The 17,113-nt window shown below is 37.6% G+C and overlaps 1 protein-coding gene across 2 annotated transcripts in view; it reads left to right on the forward strand.

Moving 5' to 3' along the window:
- Nucleotides 1–17,113, forward strand: part of LOC102404051 (contactin-associated protein-like 3) — a 237,881-nt gene that overhangs the window by 151,911 nt on the left and 68,857 nt on the right. For both annotated transcript variants that reach the window (XM_006069491.4, XM_006069492.4), the window contains exons 10-12: nt 1,755–1,926; nt 10,431–10,537; nt 13,666–13,785. In XM_006069491.4, the coding sequence (XP_006069553.3) occupies nt 1,755–1,926; nt 10,431–10,537; nt 13,666–13,785 (399 nt within the window). The remainder of the gene's footprint in view (nt 1–1,754; nt 1,927–10,430; nt 10,538–13,665; nt 13,786–17,113) is intronic.

Consider the following 17,113-nt stretch of genomic DNA (forward strand, 5'->3'; position numbering starts at 1 on the left):
CCATTGCATCCTCGGGCACTGTTGTTCCTGAAGACAGACACAGCCTTATGAGAGTAGCTCCCTGCAGCCCAGCTGTTCCTAGGGAGGACCTCAGTCTTGAGTAGAGGGGAGTAATGCGATCTGGACTCTGTACAGCAGGTTTCTCCAAACTGTTGCCTTTTTCAGAAGCATTTCACGGTGACAGCATCCTCTTAGCCTAACTTTCCCCATCCTCTCCTACATTGTCAGTCTTGCAGTAGACGAATCTAAGAACCTGTGATTTCTTTAGGAGACAATTTAGGGGAGGGTGAGAGGACACTCTAAACCCTGCTGGCCTTACAAGTGGAAAAGAAGGTGGCTCTGGACCCCACTTGCTTTGATTTTGATTTTAAAGTCTTGTCCTTGTTCATAATCATTCTAAGAACATTATCTCTTGGGAGACCCAGGAGGATAAAACAGAACTACTCTGTAGGAATTATGGTTGGTAACTGTACAGCAAACCAAGTAATGTCTGTAACAGAACTTGTAAATTTTACTCTTATTATTGAAATTAATCAAAGGTCATTTCTTTTTTCCATAGAACATTGTGTTGCTTGTTTTCTCCATTATTCACAATGCTATATAGTTATGAGATATTGTTAATTTGTTTGTCTATTCATGTTGAAATATATTTGACTAAAATGCCTAATTAAAAAAATAAAAGTAAGTATAAATTACTATTAGACCAGTTATTATCAGAAGTGTTTAAAAATATGCCTGTGAATTCACACATGTGGATATTTAACAATATTTAGATGAATGGAGGGTATCCAGGTCAATTCTCAATTTAAGATTATTTTTAAGCATTTGAAATTTATTAAGTCCTCTTATGCCTATAATTTTTTTTCTGATTCTGCTTTCACATGCCTTTAGTTCATCTAGTTTAACATCATACTAAAAGGAGTGATGTCTTAAATGTACTTTCAAAAAAGAAATCAGACTGCTTAAATTAAAAGTGAAGTAACTCTGTTTGTCAGATTTCACATCTTCCCTTCCTCTCATCTCTCTGTAAGCCTGGCTTTAGTCATTATTTTTACAGTTTACCAATACCAACACATTTTGTTCCTGTCAGCTCTCCACCACCCTATCCATGAGTGATGTGCCCTTCTCAAATTATGTTTTTCAGTAACTAAATTGTGTCCGGCTCTTTGGGACCCCATGGATTCCAGCATGCCAGGCTTTCCTGTCCTTCACTATCTCCCAGAGTTTGCTCAAACTCATGTACATTGAGCCGGCGATACCATCCAACCATCGCATCCTCTGTTGTCCCCCTCTCTTCTTGCCCTCAATCTTTCCCAGAATCAGGATCTTTTCCAATAAGTCAGCTCTTCAAATCAAGTGGTCTAAGTATGGGTGCTTCAGCGTCAGTCCTTCCAATGAATATTCAGAGTTGATTTCCTCTAGGATTGACTGGTTTGATCTTCTTGCTGTCCAAGGAACGCTCAAGAGTCTTCTCCAGCACAATTGGAAAGCACCAGTTCTTCGGCTCTTGGCCTTTTCTATGGTCCAACTGTCACACCTGTACATGACTACTGCGCAAACCGTAGCTTTGACTAAATGGACCTTTCCTGGCAAAGTGATGTGTTTGCTTTTTAATATGCTGTCTAGGTTTGCCATAGCTGTTCTTGCTTCAGATGTCTACTAGCAAATGGAGGTAACAATTTTTGCTAATGAGAAATACTGTACAATATTTTTTCATAACTATTTTTATCTCCTCTGTCTCCGTGTTCATTCAGGCTGTCCTGACAACAGTTCTCATCCTGGATGTACTAATTCCCTGGGTGGATTTCAGGGCTGCCTGAGGCTCATTTCCATTGGCGACAAAGCAGTGGATCCCATATCCGTACAGCAGGGGGCGCTAGGGAGTTTCCGTGACCTCCAGATAGACACCTGTGGCCTCACAGATAGGTAGGCAATCTCACGTCAGCATGCCTGTTTTCAGGGTGTTTTTTGTTTGTTTGTTTGTTTGTTTTAATGTTTAATTGGAGGGTATTTGTTTTACAATGTTGTGTTGGTTTCTGCCATACAACAATGTGAACCAGCCATAAGTATACATGTGTCCCCTCCCTCTTGAACCTCCCTCCTTCCCCCACCCCATCCCACCCCTCTAGATTGTCACTGAGCACCAGCTTGAGTTCCCTGCATCATATGGCAAATTCCCACTGGCTACCTCTTAATATTTTATATATGGTAATGTGTATGTTTCAATGCTACTCTCTCAGTTAATCCCACCCCCTGCTGCTTTCAATTTTTGATAGTAGACTAGAAACAAATAAGCTGGTGAAAGGGAGCATATTTTTGCCCTTTCTCCATTCCCAATATTCCATTCCATAGGGGAAAATTATATTTATACAGAAAACAAAAACGAGAAACTTTAAGTAATCGTTTCTTTCCAATGATACTTGTTTAGAATACACACTGTCATGAATTTTCCTTGTATATGCCTCCAGGCTACTGAATTCATACAGAATACTATTGATGCTGTTATAATTATTGATGACTATATACTTTAGAAATTTCTAACACTTCAAAGACAGATTAGAATATTCTAAAGAGATATGGAGGACCCAGAAATAAAAATTCTGTGTGGTTAGCTGCATTCACCTTACATTCTCTATTCTATAGGAAAAATGAAAAGTAACTCTTTGATAAAAGTTGAAGCTTTAGGGATTTCTAGTGATGGACAATACTGAGCGACTTCCCTTTCACTTTTCACTTTCATACATTGGAGAAGGAAATGGCAACCCACTCCAGTGTTCTTGCCTGGAGAATCCCAGGGACAGGGGAGCCTGGTGGGCTGCTGTCTATGGGGTCGGACACGACTGAAGTGACTTAGCAGCAGCAGCAGCAGCAGCAGTGATGTGGTAAACACAGCAGAGTGGACAATATTCAGTTGCCACATATTGAGCAAAGTACTCCACTTTACTGGAGAAGATTAGAAAGGCAAAGCTTTAAAACAATAACATAAAAAAAAAAACAATAACATATTAAAATTTCTAAGCATTACAACTTTACCAAAGTTATTTGTTAGCCATACTATCAGACTTGTAAGTAATTTTGGCTAAAAGGGATGGCTTAATCATCACACATGCACCTTTTTTTCTGTGCCTAGTATGTCTGACTTTTCTGCAATAGCAGTGCATTAAGTTTGTGTTGAACAAATGTACACATCCCGGACATCCCCACACATCCACACATAGGGCACTTTTCAAAAGTTCACACTGCACAGAGTCCGTTGTGGAGTAAATCTAACCCAAATTTAACACTAATTGAAATTCCCTGTCATTCCCAATTAACTACAAGTTACAGCGCAATCTAGCAATGTATGAGAAGATCACAAATTCCCAGTATGTAAAATACTGACTCACAAGAACTTGACGCTTTAATGCAAATGCTCATGGCCGTATGTTCACATTCTATTCATTTGTAGTGGAAAAGAAGATTTAAATAATTTAGACAAAACTCTCAATACTAATTTTCAGATTATAAAAAAAAATTGGCATAGGAACTATAGCATCATCTGTAGGTTTTAATTGCAGTCATTTCTGGAATCTTGAGTCTTGGGAGAGGGTTAGAAATGTTCTTTTGGACGTAGACTGCTGCCCTCACCCATGGGAATGACTTAGTAGGGCAAGAGGGTGAGAGATCAAGTTCACAGGCAGTAGCAGGGTTGTCACTTCAGTCAGGAAGCTCAAAGAAAGTTATTTTAGTGCCTGGAGAATTCCATCCCAGCATATGTTGCAATCACGGTATTTTTCACACATAATGTTGGTCCCTTTGTGCATAAAAATTTCTTGTCCAAAAATAAAAAAGCAAACAAACATATCTATGTGTGTGTGACCAAAATAGAAAATAGAAACATTTTCCACATCACATTTTAAGAAGATTTTCAGATATATGTACTAATCTATGGAGACTTCTGTAGTGTTAAGCTATCTTCTATAAAATTCAGGTTCCTCTGTAAGTGGGTATAAAAATAGCTGTTGGCACTTTGGATGGCCTGCTGCTGCTGCTGCTGAGTCGCTTCAGTCATGTCCGACTCTGTGCGACCCCATAGACGGCAGCCCACCAGGCTCCCCGTCCCTGGGATTCTCCAGGCATTGGATGGCCTATATAGTCACTAATTGTAATTTTTTATGGCTCAACATCTAAAGACATGTCCTTATTCTCCATTCTTCTTATTACCAAAAATGTTCATTTTCCTCAGCCCTTTAGTCCATACCTACTAACTGCATGTCCAATGTACCATGAAATAGATTCACTTAAAAGCTCAGCAAAGCAGACACCCACACCTGGGCTGTCTTTGGGCGCTGTGTACTGTGACCAGCCATCCGCCTAGCCCACGGCTCTGCCTGCCCCGAGCAAGTCTTAATGTGCTCAAGTGAAGCTGAGCTTTATTATTAAAATGCAGCTAGTTTTATAACTTCTATCCATCAGGCACAGGAATTAATAATTCATAGCGGCATTCCTCCTCACACTGCAAATACTGCAAAGATGTTTGAAATCTAAGGGGTGCTTAGAAAACCTTCCTGAGCCACACAAAGACTTGTGCTCATGACACTCTGCCTTCCTGTGGCTCTGATGTCACTTTACAGGAAAGAGCTCCCTGTCCTTTGGGACGAGGCTGTGGGGTAAGGATAGCAGTGAGGAGAGATCGTGTCTTATACTCTTTTGGTTTTGGCCATTAGGATTTCACGTGGTGTGACTCAGGCTACATAGCCCTTTTCAGGTTCCTCTTAGGCTCAAGTATTTGCCATCTGCAGCCATGGACTGTGTTGATGGGGTCACTTTTTCCAGTTCCACTGCTTTTGATCTAACATTAACCTTCTAAATGCTAAATGCAAAATTGTGAAACATACATCTTATTTTTTAAATAAATAATACATTTAAAAGAAAATTAATTACCACAAACTCAAACATTTTGTTTTTGAAAAAATCTTATACCCAATTTTAGATAACCCTATAATATTCTTTATCATAGAAGAGTCATCTTCATCCTATTAAAAAGTATGGAATCTATTTAAGCGAGATTTTAGAGAGTTTCAACTTATAAAAAAAAAAAAAAGAAAAGCCAAGAAGCTGCTTTGTTCAAATGAGGGGCAAAGGGGATGGGCCATGCTTGGGTCAGGTCACCTCTTCAGCCCCAAGAGGATCTGCAGAACACCATCTGAAATACCACCACTCCAGATACTTGGTGACTTTGCTCTTGACTGTCCATTTCTTTAACTATTATTGTAATTTGCTGACTGTCAAATTATGGATAAGGGCTTCCCTGGTGGCTCAGTAGTAAAGAATCCGCCTGCAATGCAGGAGACTCAGATTGGATCCCAGGGTTTGGGAAGATCCCCTGGAGAAGGAAATGGCAACCCATTTCCAATATTCTTGCCTAAAAAATTCCATGGACAGAGGAGCCTGGCAAGCTACAGTCCATGGGGTTGCAAAAGAGACACAATTTAGAGATTTAAACAACAACAGCTAAGGTATGGATGCCCCATCCTATGCATTCACCTAGTAGACCTCTTCAGAAAGATAAATAATGTGGATACCATTTATTCTACATGTGAATCCCACTGGTATAAACTGATTTTGAAGCTCACAATCTTAAAGTTGACAAACGGGTTCTGAAATTTGTCAGTAATTAACAATAAGCATGTCCAGGAAATATTTCAAAAATCTAATATTTATCCTTTTATTTTTTTAAGTAAAAATGAGTTTGCCTATTTCTAGTTCTTACTGACAGCTGAGATTTTTTTCTATACTTTTCCAAAGAAAGCCAAAATAGTTGTTTGGTTACATCTACTGGAATTTCAGTGTTTGGGTGCATAATTTGTACAGTATTAGAGGAGAAAAAAATCATTAAATAGCCAGATGTTCCCTTTCATCTTTTGTTTTTCCTACTTTCTTCCTAATGATGTTTGCTTTGCCTTTTCTGATTTCCTGATAAGTGACTGTAGGGGAGCAGAGTGGGATGAAATGGGGGGTGTATGTTGATCTCTGTGCATTTCTACATGTTCACACAGTACTGTCTTCCAAGCAGAGTTCCTTTCATTACTATAAATCTCTCTTGTTCTTAGTACAATTTGTAGTAGTTTGTTATGGCACTAACAGAAAAATAATACAATATTTATGTAAAATTATTTATAAATTTATACACACATATTTTGGAGAAGGAAATGACAACCTGCTCCAGTATTCTTGCCTGGGAAATCCCATGGACAGAGAAGCCTGGTGGGTGCAGTCCATGGGGTTGCAGAGAGTTGGACATGACTGAGCAATTAAGCATACACACACATTTTTTTTTTTTTGAGTGAATTTCATATACTTGCCTGTATTGATTGAGTCCCTTACAATGAACATTTTTAATTAATACACTTCATTTTTTTAGAGCAGTTTTAGGCTTGCAGAAAGTATAGAGAGTTCTCCTCTATCTCCTCTTTTTCCAGTCTCCCCACACAGCAAGATGTATTTTTAACATCTTGCATTATCATTGTACACTTATTAGAATTGATGAACTGATACTGATACATTCTTGTTAACCAAAGTCCCTGCTTTACATGGGCTTCCCAGCTGGTAAAGAATCCACCTGCAATGTGGGAGACCTGGGTTCGATTCCTGGGTTGGGAAGATCCCCTGGAGAAGGGAAAGGCTACCGCTCCAGTATTCTGGCCTGGAAAATTCCATGGCCTATAGTCCATGGAGTCGCAAAGAGTCGGATAAGGCTGAGTGACTTTCACAGACACACTGATTTACATTATAGTTCATTCTTGGTGTTAGACAGTTCTATGGGGTTTTACAAATGCATACTGTTATGTCTTCACCATTATGGTATCATGTACAGTGGTTTCACTGCCCTAAAAATCTTACATGCATCACCTATTCAATCATCCCTCCCTTTTCCCAACCTCCGGCCTGGAAATCACCAATCATTTTACTCTCTTCATAGTTGTGCCAATTCCAGGATGTCATGTGTAGGAATCATGTGCTACATACATAGCCTTTCATTTAATAACATGAATTTAAGACTCTTCCATCTGTTTTGTGACTGTACAGCTCATTTGTTTTTAGTGCTAAACAATATTATATACCACCAGTTTATCCATTCACCTGAAGGACATCTTGGTTCCTTCCAGGTTTTCACAATTAGCAAAGTTACTATAAAAATTTATGTGCAGGTTTTTGTATGGAAGTTTTCAGCTCATCTGAGTAAATACCAGGGAGCCCAATTACTGGATCATGTAGTAAGAAGATGGTGAGTTTTGTGAAATATTGTCAAACTGCCTTACAGAGTGCCTGTGTCATTTTGCATTCCCACCAAGAATGAATGAGAGCTCCTGTTATCCTCATCCCTGCCGATATTTGGTGTTGTCAGTGTTTTGGATTTTTGCTTTCCTAACAGGTCTGTAGTGTTATCTCATTGCTTTAATTTGCATTTCTCTACTGACATATGATTCTGAAGATCTTTCTGTATTTTTATTTGCAGTCTTGTTACCTTCTTTAGTCAGGTGTCCATTCACATCCTTTGCCCAAGTTTTTAATTGGTTATATTCGTCTTGTTGAATTTTAAGTGCGTGCATGCGTGCTCAGTTGCTGTCGTGTCAGATTCTTGCAAACCCATGGACTGTATAGCCTGCCAGACTGACTCCTCTGTCCATGGGATTTTCAAGACAAGAATATTGTAGTGAGTTGCCATTTCTTTCTCCAGTTCTTCCTGTATTTTATACCCCAATCTTTGTTAGATACATGTTTTACAAAAGCTACCTATTAGTCTGTAGCTTATCTTTTCATTCTCTTAGTGTGATTCATAGAAAAGATTTTTTTAATTTTACTGAAGTGCAGATTACCATTTTTTTCTTTTGTGGACTGTATCTGAAAAGTCATTGTCAAACCAAGGTCACCTAGATTTTCTCCTATATTATATTCTGAGAGCTTAACTGTTTTGCATTTTGTATTTAAAAATTCTGAGATCTAGTCTGAGTTCACTGTTGTGAAAGATGTAAAACCTGTGTTTATAATATTATTTTTTTGCATGTGGAGGCCCAGTTGTTTTAGCATTATTTGTTGAAAAAATTGTCCTTTCTTCAGTGAATTGCCTTTGCATCTTTGTTAAAGATGAGTTGACTACATTTGTGTAAACTTGTTTCTGGACCTTCTATGCTGTTTCCTTAGTCTTGTTTGTTCTTTTGCCAGTGCCACATGGCCTTGATTTCTTCTGTAGCTTTATAACAAGTCTTGAAGTTGGGTAATGTTAGTTCTTTGATCTTTTTCATTTTTAATATTCTCTTGGATCTTTTACTTTTACATATAAACTTTAGAATTAGTTTGTTGACATCCATAAAATTACATGCAGTGATTTTGATTAAGATTCTTTGCCGCTATAGATCAAATTGGGAATAACTGAAATCTTGACAATTTTGAACCTTACTCTCCATGAACATGGAATATCCTCACTTATTTAGATTATTTTTGTTCATCAGAATCTTATAGTTTTTCTCATATAAATCTTGCATATGTCTTGTTATATTTGTATCCAAATATTCTATTTTTTGATGGTGTTAATGTACGTGCTGTGTTTTTTATTTTAGGTTTCAGTTCATTGTTCATTTATAAGAAATAATCCTGCACCTTTGCTCTCATCACTTATTAGTTTCAGAAGTTATTTTGTTTATTATTTCAGAATTTCTACATAGACAATCATGTCATCTGTGAACAAAGATAGTTTTATTTCTTCCTTCCCAGTCTACATATCTTTTATTCCATTTTTTGTCTAATTGCATTAGCTAAGACTTTCAGTATGATGTTTGAATAAGAGTGGTGAGAACAAATCTTTGCTTTACTCCTACACTTAGAAGAAAGCATTTTCGCTCCTATACTTAGAAGAAAGCATCTTGTTTCTCTCCAATAATATGACATTGCTCTAGGATTTTGAAAGGTTTTTTTTAATCAGTTGATGAAATTGTATTACTAGTTTCCCTAAGTGTTTTGTTGTTACTGTTTTTGTTTTGTTTTTTTTTTATCATGAATTGGTGTTAGAGTTTGTCAAATACTTTTTCTGCATCTATTGATGTGAACTTACAGTTTTTCTTCTTTAACTTATTTGTGTAATAGATTGCATTAATTTTCAAATTATTTTTTTCAGATTTTGGAGCAGCCTTTATACTTGCAATAAATTCCACTTGATTATATTGTATATATTTTTATACATATTTGAATTCAATTTTCTATTACTTTGAGGATAGCATTTATTTGTGATAATGAAAAATTAAATAACCTCTTACAATTAAAATTTTAATCTTATAAACAAACATTAAAATCTCACCTTTGATTTTGAGAAGTGAGATGTAACAGTGTCCATGAGACATAAGTGGTTATTTGGTTTACCTGAGTGATTTTGTGGTTTATTCAACTACATGGGGAAAAATAAAAATAAGGCCCTCAGTCACAAGTGCTCTCTAATTCCTGAGGGCATTTTCAGTCTGACTAAAGTTGATGACATTCAGAATCCCTGGTACTGTGATACTACATGGATAAAAAAAAAAGTGTCTCCATTTTCCTGCCTTCTTCCCTTCTCTTTAAAATGTTTTCTTATGTACTAAGTCAACATGGCAATATATTACAGTGTGGTATACATAATACATCAGCTAGTTTTGGCTGCACAATAGATTATCTTTAAAACATACTAGCCCCAAACAGCAGCTATTTGTTTATCTCACAATTCTGTATTTGCTGCTGGGCTCGCTTGTGCATCTGTGGTTGCCTGAGGGTTCAGCTGACAGCTGCGAGACTTATAATCCTCCCATTCACTTGTCCTATGGTTTTGAACCCACCAGAGTGACTGGACCACATAAACCAACCCAGGTTTCTCCATGTGGTTGTGCTTTCAGGGTTCAAAACTCAGTAAGAGAGAAAGCCCACTGCCCGGGCACTTTTCTAGCCTCTGCTGTGTCAGTTTGCTGACGCCTCATTGATCCAAGCAGGTCACACGCCCAACCCTGATTCAAGATGGAGAAGTAAGCTATACCTTCTGATGGAAGTATCTGTAGGTCGCACTGCAAGGACATGGAAGCAAGGACAGAAAATGTGCTATTTGTGGCCACTGCAGGCAATTTATATCCTTAGTCATGTATGAAATTAATCTTGCCTTATTTGTGAAAAGGCAAACACGTTTTCTGATGTAATGAGATGTGTAGAAAATTTGCCTATCATAAATACATGACAGCTGGTAGCATCTAATGGATTTTTTAGTCTGTAATTGATATTACATTTGGAAATTTCTATGACAGACCCAGCAAGTGTTGTCCATGTTAAGTTTTCTGGTCAATTCACTGTTGTTATCTATCTTTCATTACAACATTTTAAGATACAATTTATCATCACCAAATGTGAGAAACAGTGCTGTGTCTGCTTTCTCCTAGGTGTTTGCCCAGCTACTGTGAACATGGGGGTGAATGTTCCCAGTCCTGGAACACCTTCTCCTGCGACTGTGCACACACTGGTTACATGGGTGCCACCTGCCATTCCTGTAAGCCTCGCACTCCTTTGTCCTGATTTCCATGTAGCTGTTTTTCTTTCCATTATTTTGTGTATATGTGCATGTCTGTGCAACTCCGTGCTAGAAAGCAACAACAAAAATAATTACTTTAGACATTAATTTTTGTCTGATTTATTTAATTTTTTTTACCTTTTATACTTTTTATTTTGCATTATTTCATATGAGTGGTAAGGCAGCTTACAGAAATACATGTATCCTAAGACAGGAAAAATAGTAGGTGAAAGAAAATAAGGATAAGAAAAGAAAATATAGTCAAAGGTAAAAATAAAATCTAGAATTCATGTTTTATAAACAAAGTGTATAAAATTAAGCAGGAAGAATCTCAGCAGTGCAGGGTGGAAGCTAACCTGATTGGGTTTCTCAATATCAGTAAGAAGCCAGGTGAACACTCGGGTCCCTTTGGAATCTTGATGTTCTTTGTGATGATGGTGGTGGTTAATATACTGGAACTTACCATGTACTTGCATAATTCTAGCTCTCTTATTTCAACTCTTTTAATCCTTGAAACAACTCTAGGAGATAAATGTCCAATTATCTGTGTATTGCACTTGAGAAGCTAAGTTGTTTACCCAATGTCACACTCTCGATCACCTCTCATTGGTGTTTCTTTTGTTTGGAACATCAGTCTCTTTTCTGAAGAAGTAGTCTTTCATCTTTAAAGCTAACAAATCTTTATGGAGAATAATCCATTATCTACAAGAAACTTATGACAGAAAGCCCTGAAATGTCCTTGGTTTTCTAATTATTGGCTGCTGTTTAAGCTTTTGTTTTATTGTTTTCCTTATTTCCTTTTCATTACTGACACTTCTGAAGCCTTCTCTCATAGCACCCCTCCCTCTTGGTCTTTAGAGACAGCATGATATGAAAATTCACTCATCTCACCGCATTCAGTCCCTCCTACTGGGAGAATACATTGCACTGTTAAGAACTCTTCCCTGTGAATTATTTAATTTTATTTCCACATAAGGGAGAAAGACAGAAATTGGATTGGCATAAATTTGTCATTTTGGGAAGTGTATCCCAGGAAGGCAGGCATTGGGGTGAGAACCCTGAGTCCCCACCACTACCAGGGTTCTGCAGAGGAACTCCAAGTCTCTTGGAAGACAAAGGGAGATGATTCATGCCTTAAATATCCCCTAAACAAGTTCAGCCAGAGCAATCCTACCTGCAACTCAATTTGCTATACTAGTGCCAAGTAAGAATTTACCAGAATAACTATTTATTTGAAAGGACCTAGACATCTGGGAAACCTGAAGCTAAGTGATTTTGCCCAGTCACAGTTTGGAATAGGGTAATCTCTTTCTTAGAGTGTTCTGCATCATACTTATATGAAGAAGATACCAACTGAATATTAATGATTAAGGAGTGATGGCTAAATGCTATCAGTAACTGTGATCTAAACATCATTCCAAACAACTCTGTATCATAAAGATTTAAAACTAACAGATATATATTATGTATTTTATATATATTATACATCCTGTTACACATATGTTAGGTTTTTTGCTTGTGGCCCATGATTTGGTCTAATAATTGAATTGACTTGCTTGGAATTCTGCAATTGATCAGTCACATGAAGATGAGCTATTACCAAATCAATGTAAGTGATCATAAGACCATTATTTTGGAGTCTAAGCACACAATTAGTACATGTGTATGTTCTTGTTTAAAGCAAGTTTTCTCCTAAGTCATTCCTCCACTACTCTTGTTTTCCTAGGCAATTGCAGCCCCAACACAACACAGACACTGTTATCAATCTATGTGTATCCCTCTGGACACTTAGGTGGTTATAACCATGTGTATATATGATAGAAATGTCAACGTGAGTGGCCAAAATGCAAGCATGGTGGAAAAGCAATCCAAATTGCTTTTCCATCAGTGTCTCTGTGTCTATCAGTGTAAATGATGGTAACCATGCTGTTGAGTTGGGGGAAATCTAACTTGATACATTTGATACTTGGCCATATTTAATAAAAGGATTTTTCCCTTTACAGAATCTCTGGACAAAAAGCATTCCCTTCATGTTCTTGTTCTTTGAGATGCGAGAACAACCACTCCTAAACTTCTCCAAGGATTTTTCTTGATTATTTGAAATAAGCAAAGTTAGAAATGTAGGTAATCCAGTCATTATAGCATGGCATAAAGCCATATCCTACTAGGATCACTCTAGTTTGTGGATCTTGTCTAACTACCACCTGAGTCTCTCTGTGTGGATGCCAGATTGGATCCTTAGAGCTGACTTAAAGACCCAGTCCAACTCTGTGCCAGAATTAGTGCCACACTTCCCTCCCAGCAGCCGTTAGCAGCTTTTCAGGTTTTCAGAGGGTCTTTCCTGTCAAGGTAAAGGGGGATGCTCAAGAAAGCTGTTACTTGACTGATCATTCATTTAATGCATGCTGAATATTAATTGAGTTCATCATCTACAGATGCTAATCACTTGCCTTGTAAAACATTCATTGTATACATAGAAAATTCATTTATGAATTAGGATAAATTGAAACTACAAAGAGACTTTTCATATATATTATATATATTTCTTTGAATTTTGATTTTCTTGAATAATCATTTCCAAAGCATTTTAGGATGTTTCTTTTTAAAATGAACTTTAAAAACGGAATGAAGTAGAGCTGCTGATTTGTGAAATCCATCTCATTGAAAAAAATGCATTTCATGTGGAAATTGTCTTAAGTAAACAAAGAGTATAGTTACTGAGTAATTTTTTTAAAATAGCATGATTATTAGATAATAACATATCATTTAGGGAGATTAAGCCAATGCATTTCAGATGCTTAGATATTGTGAAGCAGCAAAGAATTAGACTAGAGTAAATCCAGTTACCCTGATTTTGACAGGAATTCTGTGTTTCTAGAGCATAAGGTATTCAGATCCACATGTCCCATAGTGATACTTCTTAAAATCTTTCACTCTGTGCCTGAGAATCTTTATGCTACCCGAGTGAAACAGGGGAACACTCCTCTAGAGAATATGTCCCTGAGAGCAAGGCAGAATGAGTGTTACTGGGGAAAATATCACTTAATTAACAACATGGAGGGATGCATTCTATTGTCGTTCCTGTCTGAGATCTCTGTCCTCTGCAGCTCTCTACGAGCAGTCATGTGAAGCCCACTGGCACAGAGGAAATTCTTCAGGGCTCTATTATATCGACTCAGATGGAAGTGGCCCTCTGGAACCATCCCTGGTATATTGCAACATGACAGGTATGCTAATAAGCTTTTTTAATGACAAACTCATGTAGCTGTGTATGAAAAATCCATATGCAGTAAGCACAGTTTACCTAGTGGCAGCTTTACTTAGATGTGCATTTTGATTGTAATTGTAATATGATTGTTAAGAAGTATTAAATGTAATGTTCTAAAATAGTTAAGAGGTGGTAATTAAAAGTTATGTCATTATTTTCCTGGAAATGTTCTTTATTTATGCAAAAATTAGCAATAAATCGCTGTTTATTAATCTACAACATAAAAGGGTAAACTTTATTTCTTAGTTCATGTCAATAAGTGGCAAAGTCTTAGGAGAATGTTCACTTCTTAAATTTATGAAAATATCCATTTATATTCTTCTGAATCTGTAGTCAGGTGAGTTTATCTGTGTGCATGTGTGCTAAGTCGCTTCAGTCATGTCTGACTCCTTGTGACTCTATGGACTGTAGCCCACCAGGCTCCTCTGTCCATGGGATTCTCTAGGCAAGAATACTGGAGTGGATTGTCATGTCCTCCTCCAGGGGATCTTCTGGACCCAGGGGTAGAACCTGCATCTCTTATGTCTCCTGGGTTGGCAGGAAGATTCTTTACCACTAGCACCACCTGGGAAGCCCTGAGTTTATCTAAGGAATAATAAATGTTTCTAAAGTGTATATGGACTTCCCAGGGGGCACAGTGGTGAAGAATCCGCCTGCCAATGCAGGAGGCACAAGAGACCTGGGTTCAGCCCCTGGGTCAGGAAGATCCCCTGGATTAGGAAATGACAACCTACTCCACTCTTCCTGCCTGGAAAATTCCTTGGACAGAGGAGCCTGATGGGCTACAAGTCCATGGGGTCACAAAGAGTCAGACATGACTGAGTGACTAACACACACACCAAGTGTATAACTTCATCTAATAATACTATTCATGTGCAACTATGTAAAAATATTTCATCTTCCTTAAAAACCTGATTATTAATATGTGTTAAAGGACTTGTGTTTACATAGTGTTTATGACGCCTTTAATTCTTTAAAACTTTCTAATTTAAGCTCTCTGCCTAAATGTATAGGAGCACAAAGGACCAAAACTTCCACTGCAATGAATGACAACTGCCCTGATGGAACTGATACAAATTTTTTATACCTCTTCTCTACCTGTATCTGTATGTGTTTGTACCCATAAATTTTTCTCCATGCTCATATAAAGTTTGCCCAATAAAGAGGACAAAGCTCCTTTAGAAAACTTTCTGTTACTCTAGCAGTGTAGCCCTAACAGATACTTCAACAACCACAGAATTTGAGTGCAAATTCTGAGATAATTATGAGAAAAAAATCAACTATAGATGGTTCTTAGGTAACTATAAATTAGTTATAATTTGGTTTCTCTGTTGTTATGGCTCCATATCACTGGGGAAGGGTTGCAGATCTCACGAGGAGGAAATTATTTATGGGTAAAATTATAATGATGGTTTGTGAATAGCTTGCAATCTCGATGTGGTTTTTATATAAATACCTATTGTCATTTCATACATGAAAAAAATCTAAGCATTTTTGGCAGTGGTTAATATGTGATCTGATCTAAATTCAGTCAAATATGTATTCCAGTCCCAAAACCACCCCCGAAGTTGTTACAGAAGATGCAGGAACTCCCAGGGCATTGCACTGGGTGTGAGTATGGCTGTTTGGGGCTTTTAGGCAAATATTTTATCATAAATACTGACCAGAATATTGCAGTGTGATGACAGAGTTAAATACATCAACTTACTTTTACTGAAAGATATGCGATCAGTGAAATATGTGAGGAAACGGCCCAGGGGATCTTTCTAGATATACTGGATTCCAGTGGTTTATAACCTTCAAGTGATTCGATTTCTGCTTTGATTTGCTTTCATTACCATGACTCAAGTGAATGCCAAGAATAAAGAAAGCTAAATAAAGAAGCTAGCATCCCAATAATACATTTCCTTTATATCAATTAGGTTCTTAATTATCAAAAAGTCTAGGGCATGTTAAAGATTTTCATATATATTATCTTGGGTTAATCCTATGAGCAGAGTTCCATGTACACTGAAAAATTCCAAGAATCATAGAAAGGTAGCTGCTGATGCTGCTAAGTTGCTTCAGTCGTGTCCGACCCTGTGCGATCCTATAGACGGCAGCCCACCAGGCTCCCCAGTCCCTGGGATTCTCCAGGCAAGAACACTGGAGTGGGTTGCCATTTCCTCCTCCAACGCATGAAAGTGAAAAGTGAAAGTGATGTTGCTCAGTCGTGTCCGACTCTCTGTGACCCCATAGACAGTAGTCTACCAGGCTCCTCCATTCATGGAATTTTCCAAGCAAGAGTACTGGAGTGGGGTGCCATTGCCTTCTCTCATAGAAAGGTAGAAATAATCCCAAATAACATGTCCCAAGATGAGTAAAGTTTCAAAGGTATTTGCTGATAATTAACTGTTGGCAGGCTTGGTAAGGCTAAGGTCAAGTTTATAAGTGTGCCAAGAGAAATAACTGAGAGCTGATTGCCTGATCTTCTCCAGTTTATGGTTGTAATAAAAGAGAAACATTTTAATCATCATAGTGAACACATGATCTAAGCTTTGCCATGAAGCTTTAGTTGTGCATATTTCTAAAGCCCATTTGGAGTGTGTAACTATCTCAAAGGTGTTCTGTTTTGATACTGATTGCTGCAATAGTGGATACATTTTGATTCCCTGGAAATGCTATTACCTCTTCAGAGTGAACCTAGGTCCCTACCACCATAGACAAGAATAATTATCAAAATGCAAAGGGACAGTAAAAACAAATGCTCAGCTTTTGATTTCAATTAACTTAGGATAATACTTGATGATATATAAGCATGTTTTTCTTACCCTAGAGATAAGAAAGAACCTCTAAAAAAGGGAGGGAAAAGGTAAAATCTACTGATTACCCATCCTGATTAATTTATACACATGATGGCCTTGAAAACTGTCTGCCAAGGACATGAATCATTCCCTTTCCCAGGGTGACGTGAAGAAATGTCCAAGTTAAGGCACAAAACTGAAGAGATGCAAGAAAACTTTTTTTTTTTTTTTTAACGAGGATATATTCCTTTAATTTTGGGAACTGGAAAATTCCTTTAATTCGGTCTATGCTTGTATAACACAAAGATGGCCAAGAATCCACCAGCCAACCCCCCCCCCCCTCCGCCCCAATCTGATGTTCAGGCCTGTTTGTAAGTGGCCGGCCACACACGTGTGCACATGGCTATTAGGTAGCTTTTCCAAACAACTCAATGAAAAAAGGTCGTATTTATATGTATAGAGATTGTATATATATATGTATGTATGTATGTAGATAAAACCATG

This window comes from Bubalus bubalis, chromosome 3 (genome assembly GCF_019923935.1).
Source record: "Bubalus bubalis isolate 160015118507 breed Murrah chromosome 3, NDDB_SH_1, whole genome shotgun sequence".
NCBI lineage: Eukaryota > Metazoa > Chordata > Mammalia > Artiodactyla > Bovidae > Bubalus > Bubalus bubalis.